This window comes from Pelobates fuscus, chromosome 7, assembly GCF_036172605.1.
Source record: "Pelobates fuscus isolate aPelFus1 chromosome 7, aPelFus1.pri, whole genome shotgun sequence".
Classification (NCBI taxonomy): Eukaryota; Metazoa; Chordata; class Amphibia; order Anura; family Pelobatidae; genus Pelobates; species Pelobates fuscus.
The window spans coordinates 36635983-36658179 of record NC_086323.1 but is presented as its reverse complement, the minus strand read 5'-3'; the positions used below and the strand labels follow the sequence as shown (position 1 = coordinate 36658179).

The 22197-nt window shown below is 42.0% G+C and overlaps 1 protein-coding gene across 2 annotated transcripts in view; it reads right to left on the bottom strand.

Annotated features, from left to right (window-relative positions):
• Window positions 1-22197, bottom strand: part of TNNI3K (TNNI3 interacting kinase) — a 203524-nt gene that overhangs the window by 91365 nt on the left and 89962 nt on the right. For both annotated transcript variants that reach the window (XM_063427225.1, XM_063427226.1), the window contains 2 exons: window positions 3202-3254; window positions 1947-1999 (listed from right to left, as the gene is read on the bottom strand). In XM_063427225.1, the coding sequence (XP_063283295.1) occupies window positions 1947-1999; window positions 3202-3254 (106 nt within the window). The remainder of the gene's footprint in view (window positions 1-1946; window positions 2000-3201; window positions 3255-22197) is intronic.

Genomic DNA, 22197 nt, shown 5'->3' with positions numbered 1-22197 from the left:
CCCTATTTCAAACAAGCCTTCAATTAAAACGTTTCTATCAATGGCAAATAATGAAGCCCAAACAGCGATGATAAAAAAAAGAGAATAAATGGCAACATTTCTCTAAAAAACTGCGGAAAATGATTAAAGACCTGGCAGACGATACGTCATTTGTCATACATTCGGCGGAGAAAGGTGGAGGCATCGTAGTCATGGACATGCATTATGAAAACTAATTGAAAGGACAACTGTTGGATATCACTACATACATTGTCTATATGATGTAGGTACAGGGTTGGCTTTTTGTTAAGTATTGATAGAGCTTCAGGTCTATGTAACCTGCTTCCACTCCCATAAACAAAATATCTTCAATTTTATTTTGGATTTCTCTTATGGGATCATGGTCACTCAACCATGATCCCATAAGAGAAATCCAAAATAAAATTGAAGATATTTTGTTTATGGGAGTGGAAGCAGGTTACATAGACCTGAAGCTCTATCAATACTTAACAAAAAGCCAACCCTGTACCTACATCATATAGACAATACCAAAGACACACAGAACCCAAGTGAACCTCCTGGATGCCCTAAAGTGTCAGCAATTGACGGGGTACTTGAGCCATTAGCCAAATGACTCGATCATCTCTTCCAAGGACCTGTCGGGGAATTACAAACATGAATGAAAGACACCCAGATGTTACTTAAGAAAATCACAAGTCTAGAATTTTGGGAACCTAAACTAATTCTCATTACCATGGACATCAGGAGTTTGTACACCGTAATCCCACTTGAAGCAATGCGGTATGTACTCACACGTTCTACAACATGGCACCCAAATAGAATTTGTGTTGGAACTACTCACCTTGACACTACAGAATAACTACTTTAGATTTGAAGAACAGTGGTATCTTCAGGTAGTGGGAACTTCGATGGGAGCGGCCATGGCACCCATATATGCAAACGCATAAATGTTTGTGTACGAGGAGAACTGCATCCTATCGAAATTTGGCCAGAGTATCCAGGGTTATTGCAGTTATATAGATTACCTGCTCATTATATGGAAAGATACTTTTGAAGCAGCACCAACTATGGTCACCTACCTCAACCAACGTCCTACACCCATTAGCATGACTGCAAATATCAGCACAGACTATGTGCAATATTTGGATTTAAAACTTTCATTGGGACAGACTAATATCCCATACCCCTTGTTCATGAAACCCACTGGCCGTAATACGCTACTCCACGACTAGATTGCACATCCCAGGGCACTAAAAAACTCGCTTCCTAAGGCACAATATATGAGGGTTAGTAGGAATAACTCTAATGGAACAACAACTTCAGGAGATGACTGCGAGATTCTTGGAAAGGGGATATGATTGTTACAAAGAAGATGTTTCTTCTTTTTGCTGGTTTTACTGGAAATCAATGGGGGAGGGACCTTCTCCATATTACCCAATAAGTAATTTTACACAGTGAAGTACCCCCCCCACCCCCATCAAAAGGGGTTGAGTAACCCGTTAATGTGTTCTATTCTTATTCTTACAGCAAGTAAACATGCTTTTTAGATCTTTCAGCTGTTGAGAATCTGATGTTCCACAAATTCTGTACCAGCTATTGGGCATTGTAGACAAACAAACAACACATGAGTTCAAGTTTGGAGAAACTGCTGTAAAAAAGGAGGACATTTACCCTGCTTATTGATACATGACACAGGAAATATTAGTTTATCTTTGAAAGATTAGAAAAGTGTGTGGTATCGTTTCATGCAAAAAACACTAAACATATAACTATTATTCATGGTAACCAATGTTAACTGAACAAGAAAACGGAAATCGGTGGATGTTGGTTAACAAAATCATTACACAGGGCCATCAAACATTTTAAATATTAGTTGACAAATGAATACTTGAACAGAACGGTGTGGTTATAATGAGTGAAAACTGTTAAAAATTTATTATGCAAACCCCAGGCTGTTTGGTCATGTTGTCCTCATCCAGTGACTGAAGAAATCTTGATTCTAGTAAAAACAAAAATAACTTTTTTTTCTTTACTTTTCTTGTAAAACTGAGATATGAATCTGAGAGCTCTTTAAGGAAAATAAATGAAAAGTCACTGAAGCATTTTGAACAGTTAAACAGCCTCATATTTCCAACCAGATATGAAACGGAACTCGGTGGTTCCACTTGTGACCGGAATGTGAGTGCATTTTAAGTGAAAGAAAATTATGACAAGAATGACACCATTTTTGTTTGTTACTATATTTATTAAGCCCTTAAGGACACAACTTCAGAAATAAAAGGGAACCATGACGGAATATTTCCATCATGTGTCCTTAAGCGGGTTAAAATAGATTCTATATATGTACATGTATTATGATTAGCCATCTATATTCTAGGCCAGCAGAATGCTAAATAGATCTACTAATTGCACTTCCAATCCACAATATGTTTTAATAGAAGATAATTTTTTGTATAATGTTTATCTATTTCAGTATTATGAAAATTGTAATGTTTGATTATGTAAATCCCTTTCTTTTCATTCAACTCCTTCATTCTATTTCTCTTGTATTCCAAGTTATCTTATTTTCTTTTATGGGTGCTATCAATGCCTAAGGTTTCCAATTTAATGCATGTTGGGTTTAGAGACACTATTGTGGAGTATTAGACATATGTTTTTGGCAAGAGTCTTGATGGCCGTCCTGGCAAATCCTGGGTATCCCAAAAATTACACCAAATGCCAACCACTCAAAAAAAGATTCAAATAACATCTGCCCATCTAGATTCTGGGCAAAGTAGGACCTCTTTGATTGTTTCCACCACATGATGGCCCAGAACATATCTGAACATTCCGCAGCCTACAGTGCCTACTCTTCAGCAAGGAATTCTGGGTAGGGACATGACTTTCACAATTGCTCCCTTCAACCTTTGTATTTATTTTAAATATATCAAAAAAATTATAACATTTATATTTTTAGGGAATTTAGAAAGAAATACAGATTGCTCCTTCAGCAACACATGATTATCACTTTTATATAAGTTTTACATATTTTGTTATAGTTGCATCAATAAAATGATTTATGTGAGTAAAAAAGCAATTTTCAGATTCATAATTCATTTTTACTACTTGAAAACATTAATCAGCATATTTTCCCAGCAGATCCTCGTTCCTCAGTGTAAAAGGGACAATAAAAGATATTACATTAATTGCTCGGCCGCTCACCTCCAAAATCTGCCACAACAGCATGGCCATCTTCGTACAGCAGGATATTGTGACTGAAAAACAATACAAATACATTATCTTCTGCCTTAGTTATCCAGATACTCTCAGGGCTTCATTAGAAAAAGAGAACAATATCTCAGAACTTGCCTAGCATTTTAATAATCATTACATCATTTCATCTCTCTTGCTATGTTCTGAGCTCACCATGTATAATGACATTGTAGACTTGCCGAGAAGTTTGAAATGTGATGGACAGTGCTTAATTAAAGGAACATCCCTTGTGCGAGCTCCCTCATTGACACATATATAAGGTTACCAGCTGTTTGGAAAAAGAAAATACCATCCGTGTCATTTAATCCGCAGGATTATTATTGGCACTCAGTAAAATACCAGTTAAGTAGGAGCAATATTGCAAACATCTTATAACAGCAATTCAATATAAGTGGGCCCCACTGTGGCTTTAGGCAGAGTGTCCTGTCATTTTGAGCAAGTCAGATAATGTATTTACTTATTTTTCATAACGGTTTTGGTTGTAGAAACCCTTTCTGTGCTGATCCACTCCCCAACTCAGAAACAAACATAAGAAACGGTTAAATAAACCTTTTTTCCCTTGCTGAGGCCATATCCCAATCCTCCCTTTGGCTGATGTCACTGCCCTTTGCTGGAGCAGGAATGCCAGGGAGGATGGACTGATGGGAAGCCAGGGGTGGAACAGATTACATTTTTTGCACAGAATTTACATTGACCAGTCCTGACAGCCAAAGGTGGATTTACACCTTTGTACGTGCAGTGTTTCAAAGTGAAAGAATGCACATACTGATTCAAAGGCACCATGACCACTTTAAATTATTACAGTAGTCATGGTATTCTGAGTAACCCTTAACTTACTGACGGTCATATAATAACGTCATACTACTGCCAAAGGCAAATGAGTTATAGTTAGAGTGTTCCAATGCATGAGGTTCTATTCTCTGTCTTATGAAAGTCTTGATGATTTTTCTTTATATACAGGTTTATTTTTGGCACCATTTCTCTGTTAGCCTTGAGGCTCCTGTATACTTAGAGAGAAATAGTTTAATGCCGCACAACTTTGGGTTAATACCGCAAGTGTGGCGTTTAGGAATATAGGTTCATGCAATACTCTGAGTTCATTCAAAGATTTTAGTTATGGAGATATGATAAGGCAAAGCCATAAGGGCAACCCAAGTGCTACCAGTCAAGAGCAACTTCACACCAAGGTAATCCAAAAAACAGAAGAAGACTGGGTATTAAGAGTCTTTATCAAGCTATATTAGTAGCCAAGACATTGCAAAAATTATCTCAATACATCTGCCTTGGAGTACATCAAATTGTATCCAGTTTGTATTTTTCTTAATATTTGGTGTCACAGTGTGATCTTTTGAACATATAACGTATTAAGGTTGGAGTTACGGCATGGTATAGGCTGTTTTTAGAAGTAGCTGAAATCATGTGTGCGAAGGACTCCTAAAATATACCCATCACCCCTGTGATGATGGATTGCTACATAAAAGCCCATTCTGACGATTCTAGTTTAGTGAAACTAAAGGTGTTTATTCAGTAAACAGAGAATTGAAATGACTTGACATGACAATCGACTTTAAAAATTGGAACTTACTTGTTTGTTTTGGCCTACATTTTGCAAATCTCATTGTATCCCGATCACATCTCACTGCTGAGTGAGTAGTTTAGTGAGTGAACCAGTCTTTCTCATTGAAACTATGGTTTTGAGTGACATTCATTTCCAAAGAAGAATCTGTACAATAGCCATTTGTCTGAACACTTGATAACTTAATGCTAGTGCTAGAAACGGCTTTTTTGTCTTCTAGTTCATCTCATTGTAACTACATGAATGCTATTTCAAGTTGTTTATTGTTTTTTACTAGGGATTGACAACCATTTTTTTTTCCATTGGTATAATAATCTATTGCAAAAACAACAATATGATTCATACACAACTGTGACACAGCACACAATGTACACACCCATCATGCACTGTAGCACACCATCAATATGTTTCAACCGATGCTGTATACTGTGTGTAAAGATGGAATTTATTTTCATCTCACAACTTCATTTATCTCTCTTGAAAATGCTCAACCAACAAACATTTGAGAGACTCTTTTTTTTTTTTTTTTTTAACACAGTTATAGTTTTGGGCATTCATTTTATATATATGTTATCGTGCGAGGAGGACTCCCGTTCCCCAGCTTACTTAAATGCACTAAAGAATGGTATAAGTTTTGATTGTGGTTAAACCCGTTCTTACCATGAACATCAACTGAAGTCCGAGGCTTAAATCAGGAAACCTCGTACTGGGAGCCACTGTGTCAGCTGATGCTCTCAGCATATCGTTCACACAAATGAGTGTGAAAAATAGATATGTATCTCACTCAGTTTTGTTAATGTGGAGCTACTTATAGGCTGAGATACGATCTGCCGCTTCCAGTTTGAGGCTTCCGGATTCCAGTCTTGGACTGCAGTGGATGTTCTTGGGAAATTATTATTATTATTATTATTATTATTATTATGATATTTATATAGCGCCATCAAATTCCGCAGAACTTTACAATGGGTGGACGAACAGACATGTAGTTGTAACCAGACAAGTTGGACACACAGGAACAGAGGGTTTGAGGGCCCTGCTCAATGAGCTTACATGCTAGAGGGAGTGGGGTAAAATGACACAAAAAGGTAAGGATAGTATTAGACTAGTGACAGTTACAGAAGCGGAATCAGTCAGGAGCTATTAACAGTTTAGTTGATACGCTTTTATGAAGAAGTGGGTTTTTAATGATTTTTTGAAGGAGTGGAGACTGGGTGAACCTCTAACAGAGGAGGGAAGCGAGTTCCACAGGAACTGTGCAGCCCTCGACAAATCTTGAAGGCGAGCATCAGAGGTGGGAGTACGGACAGAAGATAGACGTAAGTCTTCAGCAGATCGTAAGGGCCTAGACGGGACATACTTGTGTATAAGAGAGGATAGATAGGTGGGAGCAGCATTATGTAGAGATTTGAAAGCAAGAACCAGAATTTTAAAATTAGCTCTATATTTTATAGGAAGCCAATGTAGGGACTGACAAAAGGGTGAGGCATGGGAGGTGCGGGCGGACAGGAAGATGAGCCTCGCCGCCGCATTCATTATGGACTGTAATGGCGCAAGTTGGGAGCACGTAAGAACACTGAGAAGCGGATTACAGTAGTCAAGGCGAGAAAGGTCAGTGGAATAGACCAACACCTTAGTCGCATCTGGCATTAAGTAGGGGCGGATGCGCGCAATGTTTTTGAATTGGAAATGACAGGATTTGGCGATAGATTGAACATGGTCGGAGTCAAAGAGAACACCTAGGCAGCGAGCCTGCATGGTGGAGCTGATGTTGGCACCGTTGACTTGGAGGGAGACAGACACAGGAGTAACAACACTTGAGGGAGGAAAGACCAGAATTTCAGTTTTGGTCAAGTTTAGTTTAAGGGAGTGGGCAGCCATCCAGTTAGAAACAGCAGAGAGGCAGTCAGGTACAGTAGTCAAGAGGGACAGGGAGAGATCAGGAGAGAACAGGTAGATTTGCGTGTCATGTGCATAGAAATGATATTGGAAGCCAAAGGAGCTAATGAGTTTACCAAGGGAGGCAGTATAGATAGAGAACAGTAGGGGACCAAGGACTGATCCTTGGGGGACACCAACAGAGAGGAGTTGGGGAGAAGAAGCAGAGCCAGAGAAAGAAACACTGAAAGAGCGCTGGGAGAGGTAGGAGGAGCACCAGGAGAGAGCAATATCTTGTAGACCAATATTGTGGAGGATGAGAAAAAGCTGTTGATGATCAACAGTGTCAAAAGCCACAGACAGGCCAAGGAGAATTAGGATAGAGTAGTGACCACAAGATTTTGCAGCGAGTAGATCATTGGATAGTTTGGTCAGTGCTGTTTCCACAGAGTGCTTAGCGCGGAAACCAGACTGAAGCAGGTCTAGCAGAGAGTTGGACTCGAGGAAGTCTGTCAATCTCACATACACAATTCTTTCAAGGATCTTGGATGCTAACGGGCACCGGATTTAGAACTTTGGGGTTAAACCATTTATTAATGGTTTAATTCCTTGAGCAAATTTCTTTAACATCTTAAAGAGTGCGCTATGTGTTCCTCATGATTTTTTTTTTCAATGTATGATTTTTATTGAAGAATTTTTCATATAAATAATACTAATGGGGGGGGGGATACAGAAAGGAAAAAAGGGGGGGGGAAGGGGGGGGGGTAACAAATGTAGCAAAATACACACAGTAGAGCACATTGTTCTCAAATCACGAGTATACAGATATACAGATATACAGATCAGGGTAGGGAAGAGGCATACCAGCGATCACAGTCCCATTATGACACCGTAATAGCATATTTCGACAACAGTGGATCGGCATTATACATTGTACATTGTACCTCGCTCTTTTACGGCTCACTTTAAGGAAGACTTGCAAGTGGTTCACAATCAACTTGGTGAACATAAAGATTTACAAATTTACAAAATTACAAAATTACAAAATCTTTTTTTTACCGTGTAGGGGATTTAATCAGCAACATGCAACCTTTGTACCTCTTCCCAATTTTGCCATAGAGCATGGAATTTTGACATGTCTCCTCTCTTAGCCCATTCTTTTTCATACATGTATGTAGTGTTGACTCTGGCAATAACCTCTTGTAATGTTGGACAAGCTGTGCCTTTCCAGCGGGTTGCAATGCAAATCTTTGCTGTAGTGAGAATGTTTAGCACCGCGGCTCGTGAGGGGAGCAGTTCTAGATCTGGTATCAAATGGAGAAGGTAAAGTATTGGAGAGAGTGGTAATAATTGGCCACTTACTGATCTTATGAGGTTTTGGATTTGAGTCCAGTAATTGGTAAGCATAGTGCAATCCCAGAAAACATGTGGGAGCGTACCTTTTTGAAGGTTGCATCTCCAACAGAGGGGAGAAGCATTTGGAAAAATATTGCTGAGTCTATCTGGTGTTAAATACCATCTCATTACCACTTTGAGGTACGCTTCCCAATGAGTGACACATTTTGATGATTGTTTGGTGTACCTGACTGCTTTGTCCCAATCAGAGCTCTGGGTATCTATACTTAGATCTCTTTCCCAGCGAAGTCTGTATGATAATTTGTCATTCGTCTTAGCCAGTGATAACTGTAGATAGCAGAGGGAGAGGGATTTCAAGGATGCTAGGTTCGCCTTGCAAGTATAGCCTATGCGCCCCACTATGCTTAACGTAGAGGGGTCGATATATTCAATCTCTCTGGATTGCAATAGGTGTTTCACCCTTAAGTATAAAAACAGATCTCGTGGCGTAAGCGTGAATGTACATTGAAGATCTGGAAATGGGATCAGGCCTGTACGTGCATATAACAGATGTACATGAGTTATACCCTTTGCCACCCAATTGTGCACCGGTAGATTTGGTGAAATAACTGAAAGGGCTTGTAGTGGCGCTACATATAGTAATTCCTTTTGAGGGCATAGTAATGAGCTCTCCAGTATCCATGATTTCAATAAAAACCTTGTGGTCGTCAGCATGGATGGTGATACTGGGAGGATTTTAGACCAAAGGTTATCGGATATAGACCGAGTGTCCCCACTCATAGCCTCCAATTTCAACCATACTGGTTTGGATCTATTAGTGATGATATCTAGGCCTTGAGCTAGAATTGTTGCCCTATAGTAGTTTTTAATGTTTGGGAGGTTAAGGCCACCTTTATTGAAAGGAATCCAGAGTGACTGGGCCGCTATCCTCGGCGGCTTTCTTTTCCAAACGTGTGCGTTTATTGCAATTTGGAATCTGTTTAAAAGAGCATTTGGTAGGGCGATCGGTAATGTTCTAAAAAGGTACAATATGTTGGGCATTACCATCATTTTAATGGAATTGATCCTGCCTATCCAAGATGTATGTGCCAATTCCCAAGAATTTGTTTGTTTTAAAATCCCAGCTAGTACTGTTTCGTGATTTTCTCGAATAATTTGTGTTTGGGAACATGCAATTTTTACTCCCAAATATAAAATTGATGTTTTGCGCCATTCAAAGGGGTATTTATCTGTTAGGGTGTGGATGATCCCCTGGTCCAGGTGGACAGGAAGTATTTGTGTTTTTTTTATATTGTTCTTATAATAAGAAACATTGCCGTATTCATGCAAGGTGTCTATAAGGTGGGGGATAGATTGTTCCGGTGTTTGAAGGAACAGCATAACGTCATCAGCGAAAAGTGCAATTTTCTTTTCACCGTCTGGCGTTTGTAGACCTGGAAGTAAAGGGTTTTTTTGTATTGTTTTTACCAATGGCTCTAAACATAAAATGAAAATAAGGGGAGATAATGGACAGCCTTGCCTGGTGCCATTTGTTATGGTGAAGTTGCGTGAAGTGAACCCTGTATTAAATACCTTAGCCGATGGCGATGAGTACAAGGCCAAAATGCTATTTATAAAGGGTCGGGAGATATTAAACGCTGATAGCGAGCTAGTCATATAGTTCCAGTTAAGGCGGTCAAATGCCTTTTCCGCATCCAACGCCATGAGGACTCCTCGTTGTTTATGTTTAAAAGCCCATTCCAATAGATCCATACAATATCTAGTATTATCGCCAACTTGCCGTCCAGGCACAAAGCCCGCTTGTTCCTCCGATACCAGGGTAGTTAAAAGGGGTTTTAGTCTATTGGCTAACAATTTTGCATACAATTTTACATCGGCGTTCAGTAATGATATCGGCCGCAGATTGCTGCAACTTGTAGGTGCTTTGTTCGGTTTAGGTAAGGTTATGATATAGGCTTCTAGCATTTCCCCCGGAAACTTCCCGGTTAGTCTAACTTTGTTGAACAACCTTGTAAGATGAGGAGTAATTTGATCATTTAATTTGATGTAATAATAATTCGATAGCCCATCAGGGCCTGGGGCCTTGTGTTTGGGGAGTGCTCGAATTGCTTCTTTAACCTCATTTTCTGTGAATGGAGCATTTAGTTGCTCGTTGTGGAGTGTCGTAAGTTGTGGGAGATCTATTTTTGATAGATAACTGTCTATTTCTAATTGAGAGGGTATGTGTGTGTCTCCTTGTGATTTTAGGTTGTATAGACCTTCGTAATAGTAGGATAGTTCATCTACTATATCGTTGGGATTGTAGATCCTGGTGTCGGATTTGGAGATCAGGTACGGGATTTTTGTTTGGAGGTATCTAGATTTCAATTTGCTTGCTAACAATTTGCCCGCTTTGTTACCCATATGGTAATAATGTTGGTTAAGCTTCCGAGCATATGTTGTAAATGCCTGTGTGTTTAGATGTTGGAGGGCTGTGCGGGTGCTAGTAATCTGTTTGGATAGAGCTTTTGAGGGGGATGCTTTGTTCAACGTCTCAAGTGATGATAGTTTTTGGGTCAGGGTGGCAAGTTCCTTGTTAAAATGGGATTTAATAGAAGAGCCCAATTGGACAAAAACCCCTCTAATAACCGCCTTATGTGCTAGCCACTGCGTTTCTATGGAGGTGTCGTCAGTGTTGTTGATCGTAAAATATTCCTCCAAAGCCGACTGTACTTTTTGTAAATGTGCAGGGCCGTCTAGTATGGATTCATTTAGTCTCCATTTGCCTCTGCCTTTAGCGGGGTATGGAACTGCAATAGTGGTAACAATTGGGGCGTGATCGGACCATGTTCGCGGTTCAATCGATTGGCTAATTAAATGCGGCAACGTGAGTTTGTCTATCAAGCACATATCAATTCGTGTATATGTGGTGTGGACATGTGAGAAATATGTGAAATCTTTAGCTGTGGGATAGAGATTTCTCCATGAATCGTATAGGTCGTGTGAGTGTATGAGTTGGGAAAAAAGCTTGCTTGTTTGCTTAGAGATTTTATTTGGCCGTTTATTGTGTATGCGTTTTACATCTAAGAGCGGATCTAATGTGCAATTAAAGTCTCCACAGATTATTACGTGGCCTTTGCGCATTCGGAGTATTTTTTTAACGGCTTTAGATAGGAAGGAGATTTGGGCTGCGTTAGGTGTATACAAGGAGGCAACAGTTATTAGTAAGCCATTTAATTCACCTACTAATATTAGCAGTCTGCCCGCTTGGTCTGCATATTGGGCATGTAAAGTGAAGCTCCAGTCGGAGTGGAAGAATATAGCAACACCTTTCGTTTTATTGTCTGCATGTGCGTGGAATCCCGTGGGGTATCTTGGGGAACGGAGCATGGGTGGGTTGTTCTTAGAGAGATGGGTCTCTTGAAGACATACTATTGCCGCATTGGAGGCATTCATGTCTCTCAGAACTTGGCGCCTTTTATAGGGGCTATTAAGCCCTTTGACATTGAGGGAAAAAATTTTCATGACGCTGTTAGTCATTTGCATAGAGTAAATACTTGCATTGGGAGTTGCTATTCATATTTGAGTTTAAGAGTATGGATTGGAGTAGCCCTGATGATAGCTTACCAACATTCGCGTAGAAAGTGTGTCCTATAGTAGTTAAGGCTAGGTTCTGTGGAGGTGATTCATTTGGACTGATACAATGTGGTACTGGGTGTGGAAGTGCAGTGAGCAGGATATGAGGGGAGGTGGTGGATGAAGGAGGGGGTAGGTATAGTGGAAAGAAACCAAAGTATGTACAAACTGCTCCCTCACGGGGGAGACACAAAAAGGTCATGTAGAGAGCACACCGAGTGCACTCAAGGGGTGACCTGAAATAGAGGGGGGGAGGGGTAAGAGCGTTCCCGTCGACCTGACAGAAAGTGGTTTGAGTGCCATTTGAATAAAGGACAACTGATAAGAGAAATAAAGTATAACAGTACAACTTACTGAACAAAATGATAAATATGAACCTTATTAGTAAGGACCAACCGCGGTCCTTGTCTTTAACCGAGTGGTAGTTGGATTCTCTCAATATATTAGTATATCGCGTGTGTGTTACATGGGATTGTGTGCCAGGTAAATACTATGGCTTTATGAAGGGTGTATGAAAGGGTAGCAGAGTGTAGTACCAGGTGAGGAGCATGCTGAGTGGAGTTGTGCACGTCTTTTATATCTGGCAATAAAGTAAGCATAATACGCCTATTGTTGATCAAGAGCGTAAGGCTCCGTGTTGAAAGTGCTGTATGTATGCTCGAGGAGATATAATCCATAACCTATCCCTTGAGCTCCGGGTATGTAAGTAGTTGCCAAGATCGAAATTATATGTGACGCCAAACATCTGCGCCAGTTAGGGCCGGGAAGAATCCCCTGTCGCCGCATGTGGTAAACATGCCGCAAGAGGGACTATACCCGGCCGCTGGGACATTCGTATAAAACATAGGAACTAACAGTCTACCACTCGCCATATAATTCCTAATAACAGTGCTTACAGTCATAACTTTAGGTCTCTGGATATGAGACTAACTTCATGGAGCTAATTAGCATGTCGCAGTATAGTCTAGCGGTGTTGACACTGACTGTCGGGAAGAATCCCCGGTTGCTGCACGTGGTTACATGCCGCAAGAGGGATTAAACCCGACCTATAGAAAGTATGTGAGAGCAACTTGTCTGTGTGCCCTATTACATGCTATGGTATGTTTGCTTATAGCATAAAAAATTAACAGTCTAACATGCATATGACCTGTTTCATTTGTTCGAGTTCATACCCATACCGCCAACACGGTCAAGACGTGGATTAGATGCGAGAGTCTATTTTTTCTTATTTTGCGTGCCGGCCATCTGCCAATCCGCCGATACTTTCTTGGGAGAAGTCGCGGCGGTGATTTCATGATGGTCGGTTTCATTGTGCCAAAGTCCCCATTCTTTCAGTAGTTTCATACCATCTTCGGGTTCAGCAATCACTCGAGTCTTGCCTTGGCGCCATACGAGTAGCTTGGTCGGATATCCCCATTTATAGGCCACATTATTGTTGCGCAGAGTCTTGGTGATGGTGATAAATTCTTTTCTTCGTGCCATAGTGGTCGCTGAGAGATCCGCGAATAAAGCTATTTTAGCATGCGGTTCTGGAAGTGTAGGGGATTTTCTTGCAGCAGACAGCAGTGCCTCTTTGTGGACGTAGTAGTGAAACTTGACAATCGTGTCTCTGGGGTTGTCGCTGGTTAGTCGGGCCGGCCTGGGGAGTCTATGCATTCTGTCATATGCCCATGCAGAGTCAGGCACATCAGGGACTAGTGCTTTGCAGATGGACAGAATGTAAGCTGGGAGGGCGTCGTTAGAGACATCTTCAGGGATCCCCCTGAAGCGGATATTCTGTCGTCTTGATCTGTCCTCTAAATCCGCCAGCTTTAGTTTCAGGATGGTATTTTCTTCTGCTAAGCTTTGAAGTTTGTCTACTACTTCATTGTGAGCAGAGCACAGTTCCGCCGACTTCTTTTCAAGATGATTGGTCCTTTCGCCAATACTTGCTATTTCTCTCCTTAAGTCCCCGTCAATGCGTTGGAAATCCGCTTTTATCGTGGCTCTTAGGTTTTGTAGCATTCTATGGAGGCTTTTTTCCGTTACAACGGAGTCGGAGTATTTAGAGGATACCGATTCTGGATCAGATAGGCCGTCGGAAAAGTTTTCTGCCTCTTCGTCGCCATCTTGGATCGTTTTCCGGCGGTCTTTTTTCCTCGATTTCATCGAGTCTTGTAGCTTCATTTGCTTGGACGGTGACATAGTTCAGCTCCTCGTTGGTCAGGGAATGTAAAAATCGATGTTTCTCTGAGTTTGAGATAAATTATTGCTTTTATTGTAGCTAGTCAGGTCGAGCAGCCGACGGAGCTCTTAGCCCATGCGACCAGCCGCACCGGAAGCCAGACACGCCCCCCGTTCCTCATGATTTTAACGGGAATCTGCTTCTAATTTATTACATTGTTTCCTAGCATATTACTTTAAGACGCCTTACATTGAAGCAACGTAGAAGCAAATAAAATATAAATCAAATGCTTAAAACATGCAAAAATGACTCGTATTCTAGATATCACACTGATATTAGTAAGATGAAACTCTCAGATATAAAGGCTCAATATTAATAATGGCTTGAAAATAATAAATCCAATTTATTTAATCATGATCCCACACTATGCACAGCTCTGTTTGCAAGAATTGTTTTTCTTCATCCAACAATAGAATATGCATTCACCCCCCCACGCAGAGTATGATTAAATAGATATACAGGGATCCTGCATTCATCTTTTACATTTATATAAGAAATTAGGATGTTTTTTATATTGTTACAATTAATGTGCTGGGAAGATATTAGAAGAATGAATTTGACCCTTGTACTTCAACAATAAAACAGCCCGTCTGTGTCCCAGACATATTTTATTGTCAGATTATATAACTTCAAGTTGTGTTTAGAGAATTGACAAGGATTGATCTTTAAATTGCACAAAATGATAATAGCAAAATGTATCTACATGTAAGTTAATCTATGATTTGCCGTCATCAAGCAGTTAGTTTCTACCCTTATGGTGTGAGAAGTGGGATTTTAACACTTAAGCAGGTTTGAGTCTCAATACACTAAAATTTAATAACTGTGATTGCATGCTGTGACATGTTTTATTACTGATTGTTGAAATAACATTGATTGATAATTTATGTCTGCAATGTATGGTATAATCCCGAATTCCATAAGGTTTTTGTCATAATTCCCCATATAATTGATATTAAGGTTTCATTAAAGAGACACTATAGTCACCAAAACAACTTTAGCTTAATGAAGCAGTTGATCTATACACTAAAGTTGTTTAGGTGATGCGCCCTTAATTTTTGCTGTCCATAACGTTTATTGTTGCAACATTATGTTCAATTCCCTATGGTTCGATACTTTTAAGACAAAAAGTAATCAGTGAGCTGCTGAAGCATTCGTCTGGTTGTTCGGTAAGAATCTACTGGCCAGCATGTTAAATATCTCCGTTCGACAAACGAACAAACTGCCGAACAACCAGACCACCCCGGAGAGGAACATGGCCCTAATTTACCTCCCCATCGTTAATCACACTAGCCTGATTGAGAATCATACGAATTCACTGTGCATTCCCTGGGTGGGCGCCGTTCGACATGCGAACACATGGCGGTGGCCATCTTGCCATACGAACGCAGTCGAGTGTCTAGAACCCAAATCGGACACTCGACAACACGAACACCTCAGAGACCTCCACCCGTTCGTGGGAAAACAAACGGCCCAGCGTTCTGTAAAAAGCTACACACGAACAAGGGGATTCATACGAACCAAGGCAGAGCCCATTCTATTGACTATTTTTGTGTTTTTCACCTCACGAACAGAGACCGACCGCAGGCCAAAATACATGGAACTCCTTTTGGCTACCACCTCGTGTGCAGTCGGTAAAACGAAGACCTCCAAGAAATTCCCGAACCCCTGATCCGATCTGGGTGATGTTGCTCACCCAGATCATGGCTATAAGGGGATGTGTAATTTAGGGGTGTATGCCATAGTCTTGGGGTTAATTGGGTTATCTCCCAGGATAAGGGGAGAGGATGTGTGGGCTGTAACCTGTTTGTGATTGGATAATGCATAATTTTCTGTGGGTGCATGGGAGAGTTGCATAAAAGCAGGGTATGTGGCATTAAACATCAGTTCTGCTCCTGATACTGTGTGTCGTCCAGTTATTGGGAAAGGTGATGGGATATTCGTGGATTATTTTATTTAGTACTGATGCTGTTCTTCCTGTGTTAACTACTTGATCCTAAGCAACTCTTGGAATACCAGCAGAGAAAGTCTAGGTGGAATTAGCGCTCCGCTACAGGTGACTATAGTTTTCCTTTAATAAGCACATACAGAGCTATTTACTAAATTGAGAATTCAAAGTAAATTCAAGGTTATTTTTTGCCAGAGTAACTGAACTGAAAGCGTAGATGTCAATTTTTAACTTAAATTTGAAACTAACTCTGAATTCCTTTCAAATTCTCACTTTAGCAAATGGTGTGGCATACCTGCATGTGTTGTTTTCGAGACTTAGAAGTAGTAGTATTTAACCATCATCAAATCAAAACTATTGAAAATCACATCACGTCACCTTCTAAAAATATTTGTTTTTAGGGGTTATAGTTTAAATAGTACAATTTTGTATGACAGGACATGTGTCAGTGTGGAGGCAATTTACAGTGTCACTGGTCTGTCTAAAAATATGTAAATAGAAATGAATAAATGCGTTGCAGTTACTGACATTTCTGAAGTGAGTCATTTTTAAAATGAATTATTGGATTGTAATAAGCAATGTAAAATTTCTGTTTGTGTCAATCAGTCTGTAGACAATGAAAATTCAGACTTCGCATTATGTATCTTTATAGACAAGTTTATTCCTAAATATATTAAACTTAATGATCAAAATCCCCTCACTCTTAAATGTCAGAGAAGCATAAACAAATAGTGATGTCGCGAACATAACATTTTCGGTTCGCGAACATAACATTTTCGGTTTGCGAACGGCAAACGCGAACTTCCGTAAATTTTGTTCGCGAACCGGCGAACCGGGCGAACCGCCATAGACTTCAATGGGCAGGCGAATTTTAAAACGCACAGGGACTCTTTCAGGCCACAATAGTGATGGAAAAGTTGTTTCAAGGGAACTAACACCTGGACTGTGGCATGCCGGAGGGGAATGCATGGCAAAACTCCCATGGAAAATTACACAGTCTGGTTTTAATCAATAAAGGGCATAAATCACCTAACATTCCTAAATCACAATGGATATGGATTGACACCTGACATATGACATATTGACACCTTGACATATGGATTGACACCTGTCCTCAGGGACCCTGATACACACTGACACAGAGCAGAATTGGGACTGTTCCCCCTACATAGGGTCACTTGGCAGATATGGATTGACACCTGTCCTCAGGGACCCTGATACACACTGACACAGAGCAGAATAGGGACTGTTCCCCCTAAATAGGGTCACTTGGCAGATATGTATTGACACCTGTCCTCCGAGACCCTGATAAACACTGACACAGGACGCATGAGCCTACAGGCATTGCGCATGAGCGTCCAGTAACGTGGCAAAAAAATTCCCAGCTCCCCAGAGGCTGTCATAGCACCCCGGTCATACAAATATTCATTAACGGCTTTTTCTTGTCGGAGCAGGTGGTCGAACATTAGGAGTGTTGAATTCCAACCTGTCGGGCTGTTGCAAATCAAGCGCCTCACTGGCATGTTGTTTCGCCGCTGGATATCTGCAAAGTGCGCCATGGCCATGTAGGAACGCCTGAAATGGCCACACACCTTCCTGGCCTGCTTCAGGACGTCCTGTAAGCCTGTGTACTTATACACAAAGCGTTGTACGATCAGATTACACACATGTGCCATGCATGGCACATGTGTCAACTTGCCCAACTTCAATGCCGCCAACAAATTTGTTGCATTGTCACAAACCACTTTGCCGATCTCCAGTTGCTGCGGAGTCAGCCACTTTTCCACCTGTGCTTTCAGGGCGGACAGGAGTGCTTGTCCGGTGTGACTCTCTGCTTTCAAGCAAGTCAAACCCAAGACGGCGTGACACTGCCGTATCCAGGATGTGGAATAGTACCTGGGGAGCTGGGTGGGTGCCGTTGATGTGGAGCAAGAAGCAGCGGCACAAGAGGACTCAGCCGAGGAGGTTATGGAAGAGGATGGAGTAGGAGGAGTAGAGGAGGTGGCAGCAGGACTGCCTGCAATTCGTGGCGGTGTCACCAACTCCTCTGCAATGCCACGCATTCCTTGCTTGTCAGCCGTCAGCAGGTTTACTCAATGCGCAGTGTAGGTGATATACCTGCCCTGACCATGTTTGCAGACCAGGTATCAGTGGTCAGATGGACCCTTGCCCCAACACTGTGTGCCAGACATGCCATGACTTCCTTTTGCACAATCGAGTACAAGTTGGGGATTGCCTTTTGTGAAAAGAAATTCCGGCCGGGTACCTTCCACTGCGGTGTCCCAATAGCTACAAATTTTTTGAACGCCTCAGACTCAACCAGATTGTATGGTAAAAGCTGGCGGGCTAATAGTTCAGACAAGCCAGCTGTCAGACGCCGGGCAAGGGGGTGACTTTCTGACATTGGCTTCTTACGCTCAAACATGTCCTTGACAGACACCTGACTGTGGGCAGATGAGCGGGAACTGCTCAAGGCGAGAGACAGAGTGGCGGATGGTTGAGAGGGGGCAAGGAGGACAGCAGTGGTTGATGTGGCTGAAGATGCTGGACCAGGAGGAGGATGGCGGCTTTGAGTTTGTGTGCTGCTTGTACTCATGTGTTGATCCCATAGGCGTTTGTGATGTGCGATCATGTGCCTACGCAAAGGAGTTGTACCTAGGTGGGTGTTGGACTTCCCACGACTCAGTTTCTTTTGGCACAGGCTGCAAATGGCATCGCTGTTGTCAGAGGCAGACACACACAAAAAAATTCCACACTGCTGAGCTCTGAAATGACGGCATTCTGGTGGTGGACACAGCATGCGTTGATTGGCGTGCTGTCGGGCTGACCCCGGGTGCCGATGCATGCTGTCTGACTGTGCCACTAGCTCCTTGTGACGACCTCCCCCTGCTTCCAACTCGTCTCCTCCTCCTCTCTGTCTCCCCATCTGAACTTTCGCCCTGTTCTTCTTCTTGCCGAGCGGGCACCCACGTGACATCCATGGACGCATCGTCATCATCAACCGCTTCACTTGTATCTGACATCTCAGCAAAGGAAGCAGCAGCGGGTACAACATCATCATCATCACACCGTACGTCCATTTGTGTAATGCTGCCTGACTGAGACATATCCCTGTTATCTACATCCTCTGGCAATAATGGTTGCGCATCACTCATTTCTTCAAACGAATGTGTAAATAACTCCTCTGACAGATAAAGTGAAGCGGCTGTGGTGCTAGTGTTGGTGGTGGCAGCAGGCGGGTGAGTGGTATCTTGAGAGGTGCCCGAAGCTAAGCTGGAGGAGGATGGTGCGTCAAGGTTCCGAGCGGAAGCTGTAGAAGATTGGGTGTCCTGTGTTAGCCAGTCAACTATGTCCTCAGAACGTTTCAAGTTCAGGGTACGTGGCCTCTGAAAACTGGGCATTATTCTAGGGCAAAAGGGAATCACAGCACCACGACCACGACGGCCCCTGCGGGGTGGCCTGCCTCTGCCTGTCATTTTTTTTTGGATTAGTGGTACTATGCAGGCAAGCTACTGTGAGATATACAGTATATTATATAGTATATATCATCTACTGGGATAGCTGTTTGCAGGGGTTAAATATTTTTTTTAATAATGGGGTGTGTGAAAACATGATTCCCTACACCTAAATAAAAAAAAATAAAAAAACACATAAACAACCAACCAAGCAAACAAAATATAAAACTTCTCTTGCTTTAAACATAGCCACCTTATCTGAAATCAGATTATGCGAATTACTTCAATGTATGCCAGAACATTTTCAACAGTGTGATATGTAAAATGATTCATTTTATTACAAGCCTTGGAAACAAGTCATGGAAACAGAAATCTTAATAAACACAGAACAGTTTAAGCATCGACTTCTTCAAAATAAAGCTTATACTGGCAGAGTAAGTGCATTCAAGGGGTGTTTTATATCTCAATAGACAGAAGCAAATAGCTTAATCGTACTTAAGTTGTTATGGAGGTCCCTGGCACTGTCTCCCCTTTAGAGTTTCAAACATTTACATATGGTTTATCCCCAATGTTTGTGTTTCAGTGCCGATTGCTCTGCCGCCTGTTCTTCCTCTGCCTAAAATATTAGCTAACGGAAGTCTCGGGCAGCATCTGTCAGGGTTGCTGCTGATTGGCTTGGAGCGGTTAGCTAATGCTATGAGCCAATTAGTAGCTGAGCTCCCCATTCATTAAAAAAAGGTCCATACATTCTGATTGTGAACAGTTAAACCCTCAAAGGTGATAGAATGCCGGGGGCATGCTGATTAGAAAAACACAGGTGCCGCTTCCTGAAGAACACCTTCGAACCAGTACAAATCGCTGACGACTTAAAAATATATATATATATATTTAAAAGAACTTGCTAATGGAAGATTATACTCCAAAGAAATGAAAAGCAATTCGGCACAGTGATACCTGGTTGACGTAAAATGTAAGTTGTCTGGATACTGAGGAAGTAAAAATTATCAGCGGGTGGGCTGAGAGTGTTGGTGGAACAGCAAACAAACACATATTTTTTTAGAATGCCTCAAACAATGCCTTAAATCAATAACACTTAATAGCTCCTAAAGAATATTAAACTTCAACCACGGAAAAAAAAAAAAAAAAAAAAAAAAACTTAACATTTCTTAATGCAATTTTGTATGATATTCTTACAGCAGCAAAGACTGTTTTTTATTTTTTTTGGTTTACATACAATTGATGCACTACCCATCATAGATAAATTCACTTTACCCACTCGGTTTCTTAATACATGAATCTCTCCACAGGGGGACGTAGAGTTCAGAGACGTGTTCTATGACTGGTGACAATGCCGGCAAGCTTATGCAGAATGTAAGGCGCTATTGTTATGTTATTTTGCCTGTTTTATTTTATGACTGTGTCGCCTGCTCACAGACAGAGCCTGTATATTGTGTACGCAGAGAGCAAGGAAAAGTGGTAAATATAACACTTTACTGCAAATATTTAAATAGCACAGTAAAATAGTTTTTTTTTTTTAATATATATATTTAGTACTAAGTAAGAACACAACATTTTAGTTCGCCAGAAATTACCTTGGAAACATAATTGTGCATTCCCCTTGCTATGAATATATGAATAACAAACATCATCATAGTAATATTTATTTTTGGAACTTGGTCCCCACACAGTGTACGGTTTATTTGAGCTTTGGAGCGACATAGGCTATTACACCGGGGCCCAAAAGGTAGGATCCCCGGATGTTGGAGAACTACAACTCTCATTATGCTCTGCATGCCTTTTAAATGCCTTTGGATCAGTGGTGTATTCTGGTTTTGTGCTGCCCTAGGCAGGACAAAATCAGGTGCCCCCCTCCCCCCCGCGCCACCCCACCCAACCCTTCCCCCCGCCCCGCATTCTAAATACACACACATTCACTGACAGATACACACACTAACAGACACACTCACACACACTCACTCACTAGCAGACACACACACTCACAGGCAAACACACACACAGACTAACAGACACTCTCACAGTCACAGACACTCTCACAGTCACAGACACTCACACTCACAGACACTCACACTCACAGACACTCACACTCGCAGACACTCACTCTCGCAGACTCACTCTCGCAGACTCACTCTCGCAGACTCACTCTCGCAGACTCACTCTCGCAGACTCACTCTCACAGACTCACTCTCGCAGACTCACTCTCGCAGACTCACTCTCGCAGACTCACTCTCACAGACTCACTCTCACAGACTCAGACACTCACAGACTCAGACACTCACAGACTCAGACACTCACAGACTCACTCTCACAGACTCACTCTCACAGACTCACTCTCACAGACTCACTCTCACAGACTCACTCTCACACTCACAGACTCACTCTCACACTCACAGACTCACTCTCACTCTCACACTCAGACTCACTATAACACTCAGACTCACAGACTCACTCTCACAGACTCACCCACATTAAAAAATTTTTTTTAATTTATTTAAACACCCCCCCCAGCCTCCTTACCTTTGGGAATGCTGGGGGGGGGGGTGTCTCTGCAGAGGTGTGTTTCCCTGGTGGTCCAGTGGCTGCTGGGCGGCGCGGCCGGCGAGGGAGCACTTCCTCTGAGCTCTCTGCTCAGCTCCCTCGCGCGCCGCCCGCAGAGTGAGGCTGGGAGCCGGAATATGACGTCATATTCCGGCTCCGCCTTCCAGCCTCACTCTGCGGGCGGCGCGCGAGGGAGCTGAGCAGAGAGCTCAGAGGAACTGCTCCCTCGCCGCCCAGCAGCCACTGGACCACCAGGGAAACACACCTCTGGAAGTGCTCCCTCGCCGCCCGACCGCCCAGCATGTCAGTTAGCCGCGAGGCTAACAAGACATTTACCCTGGGC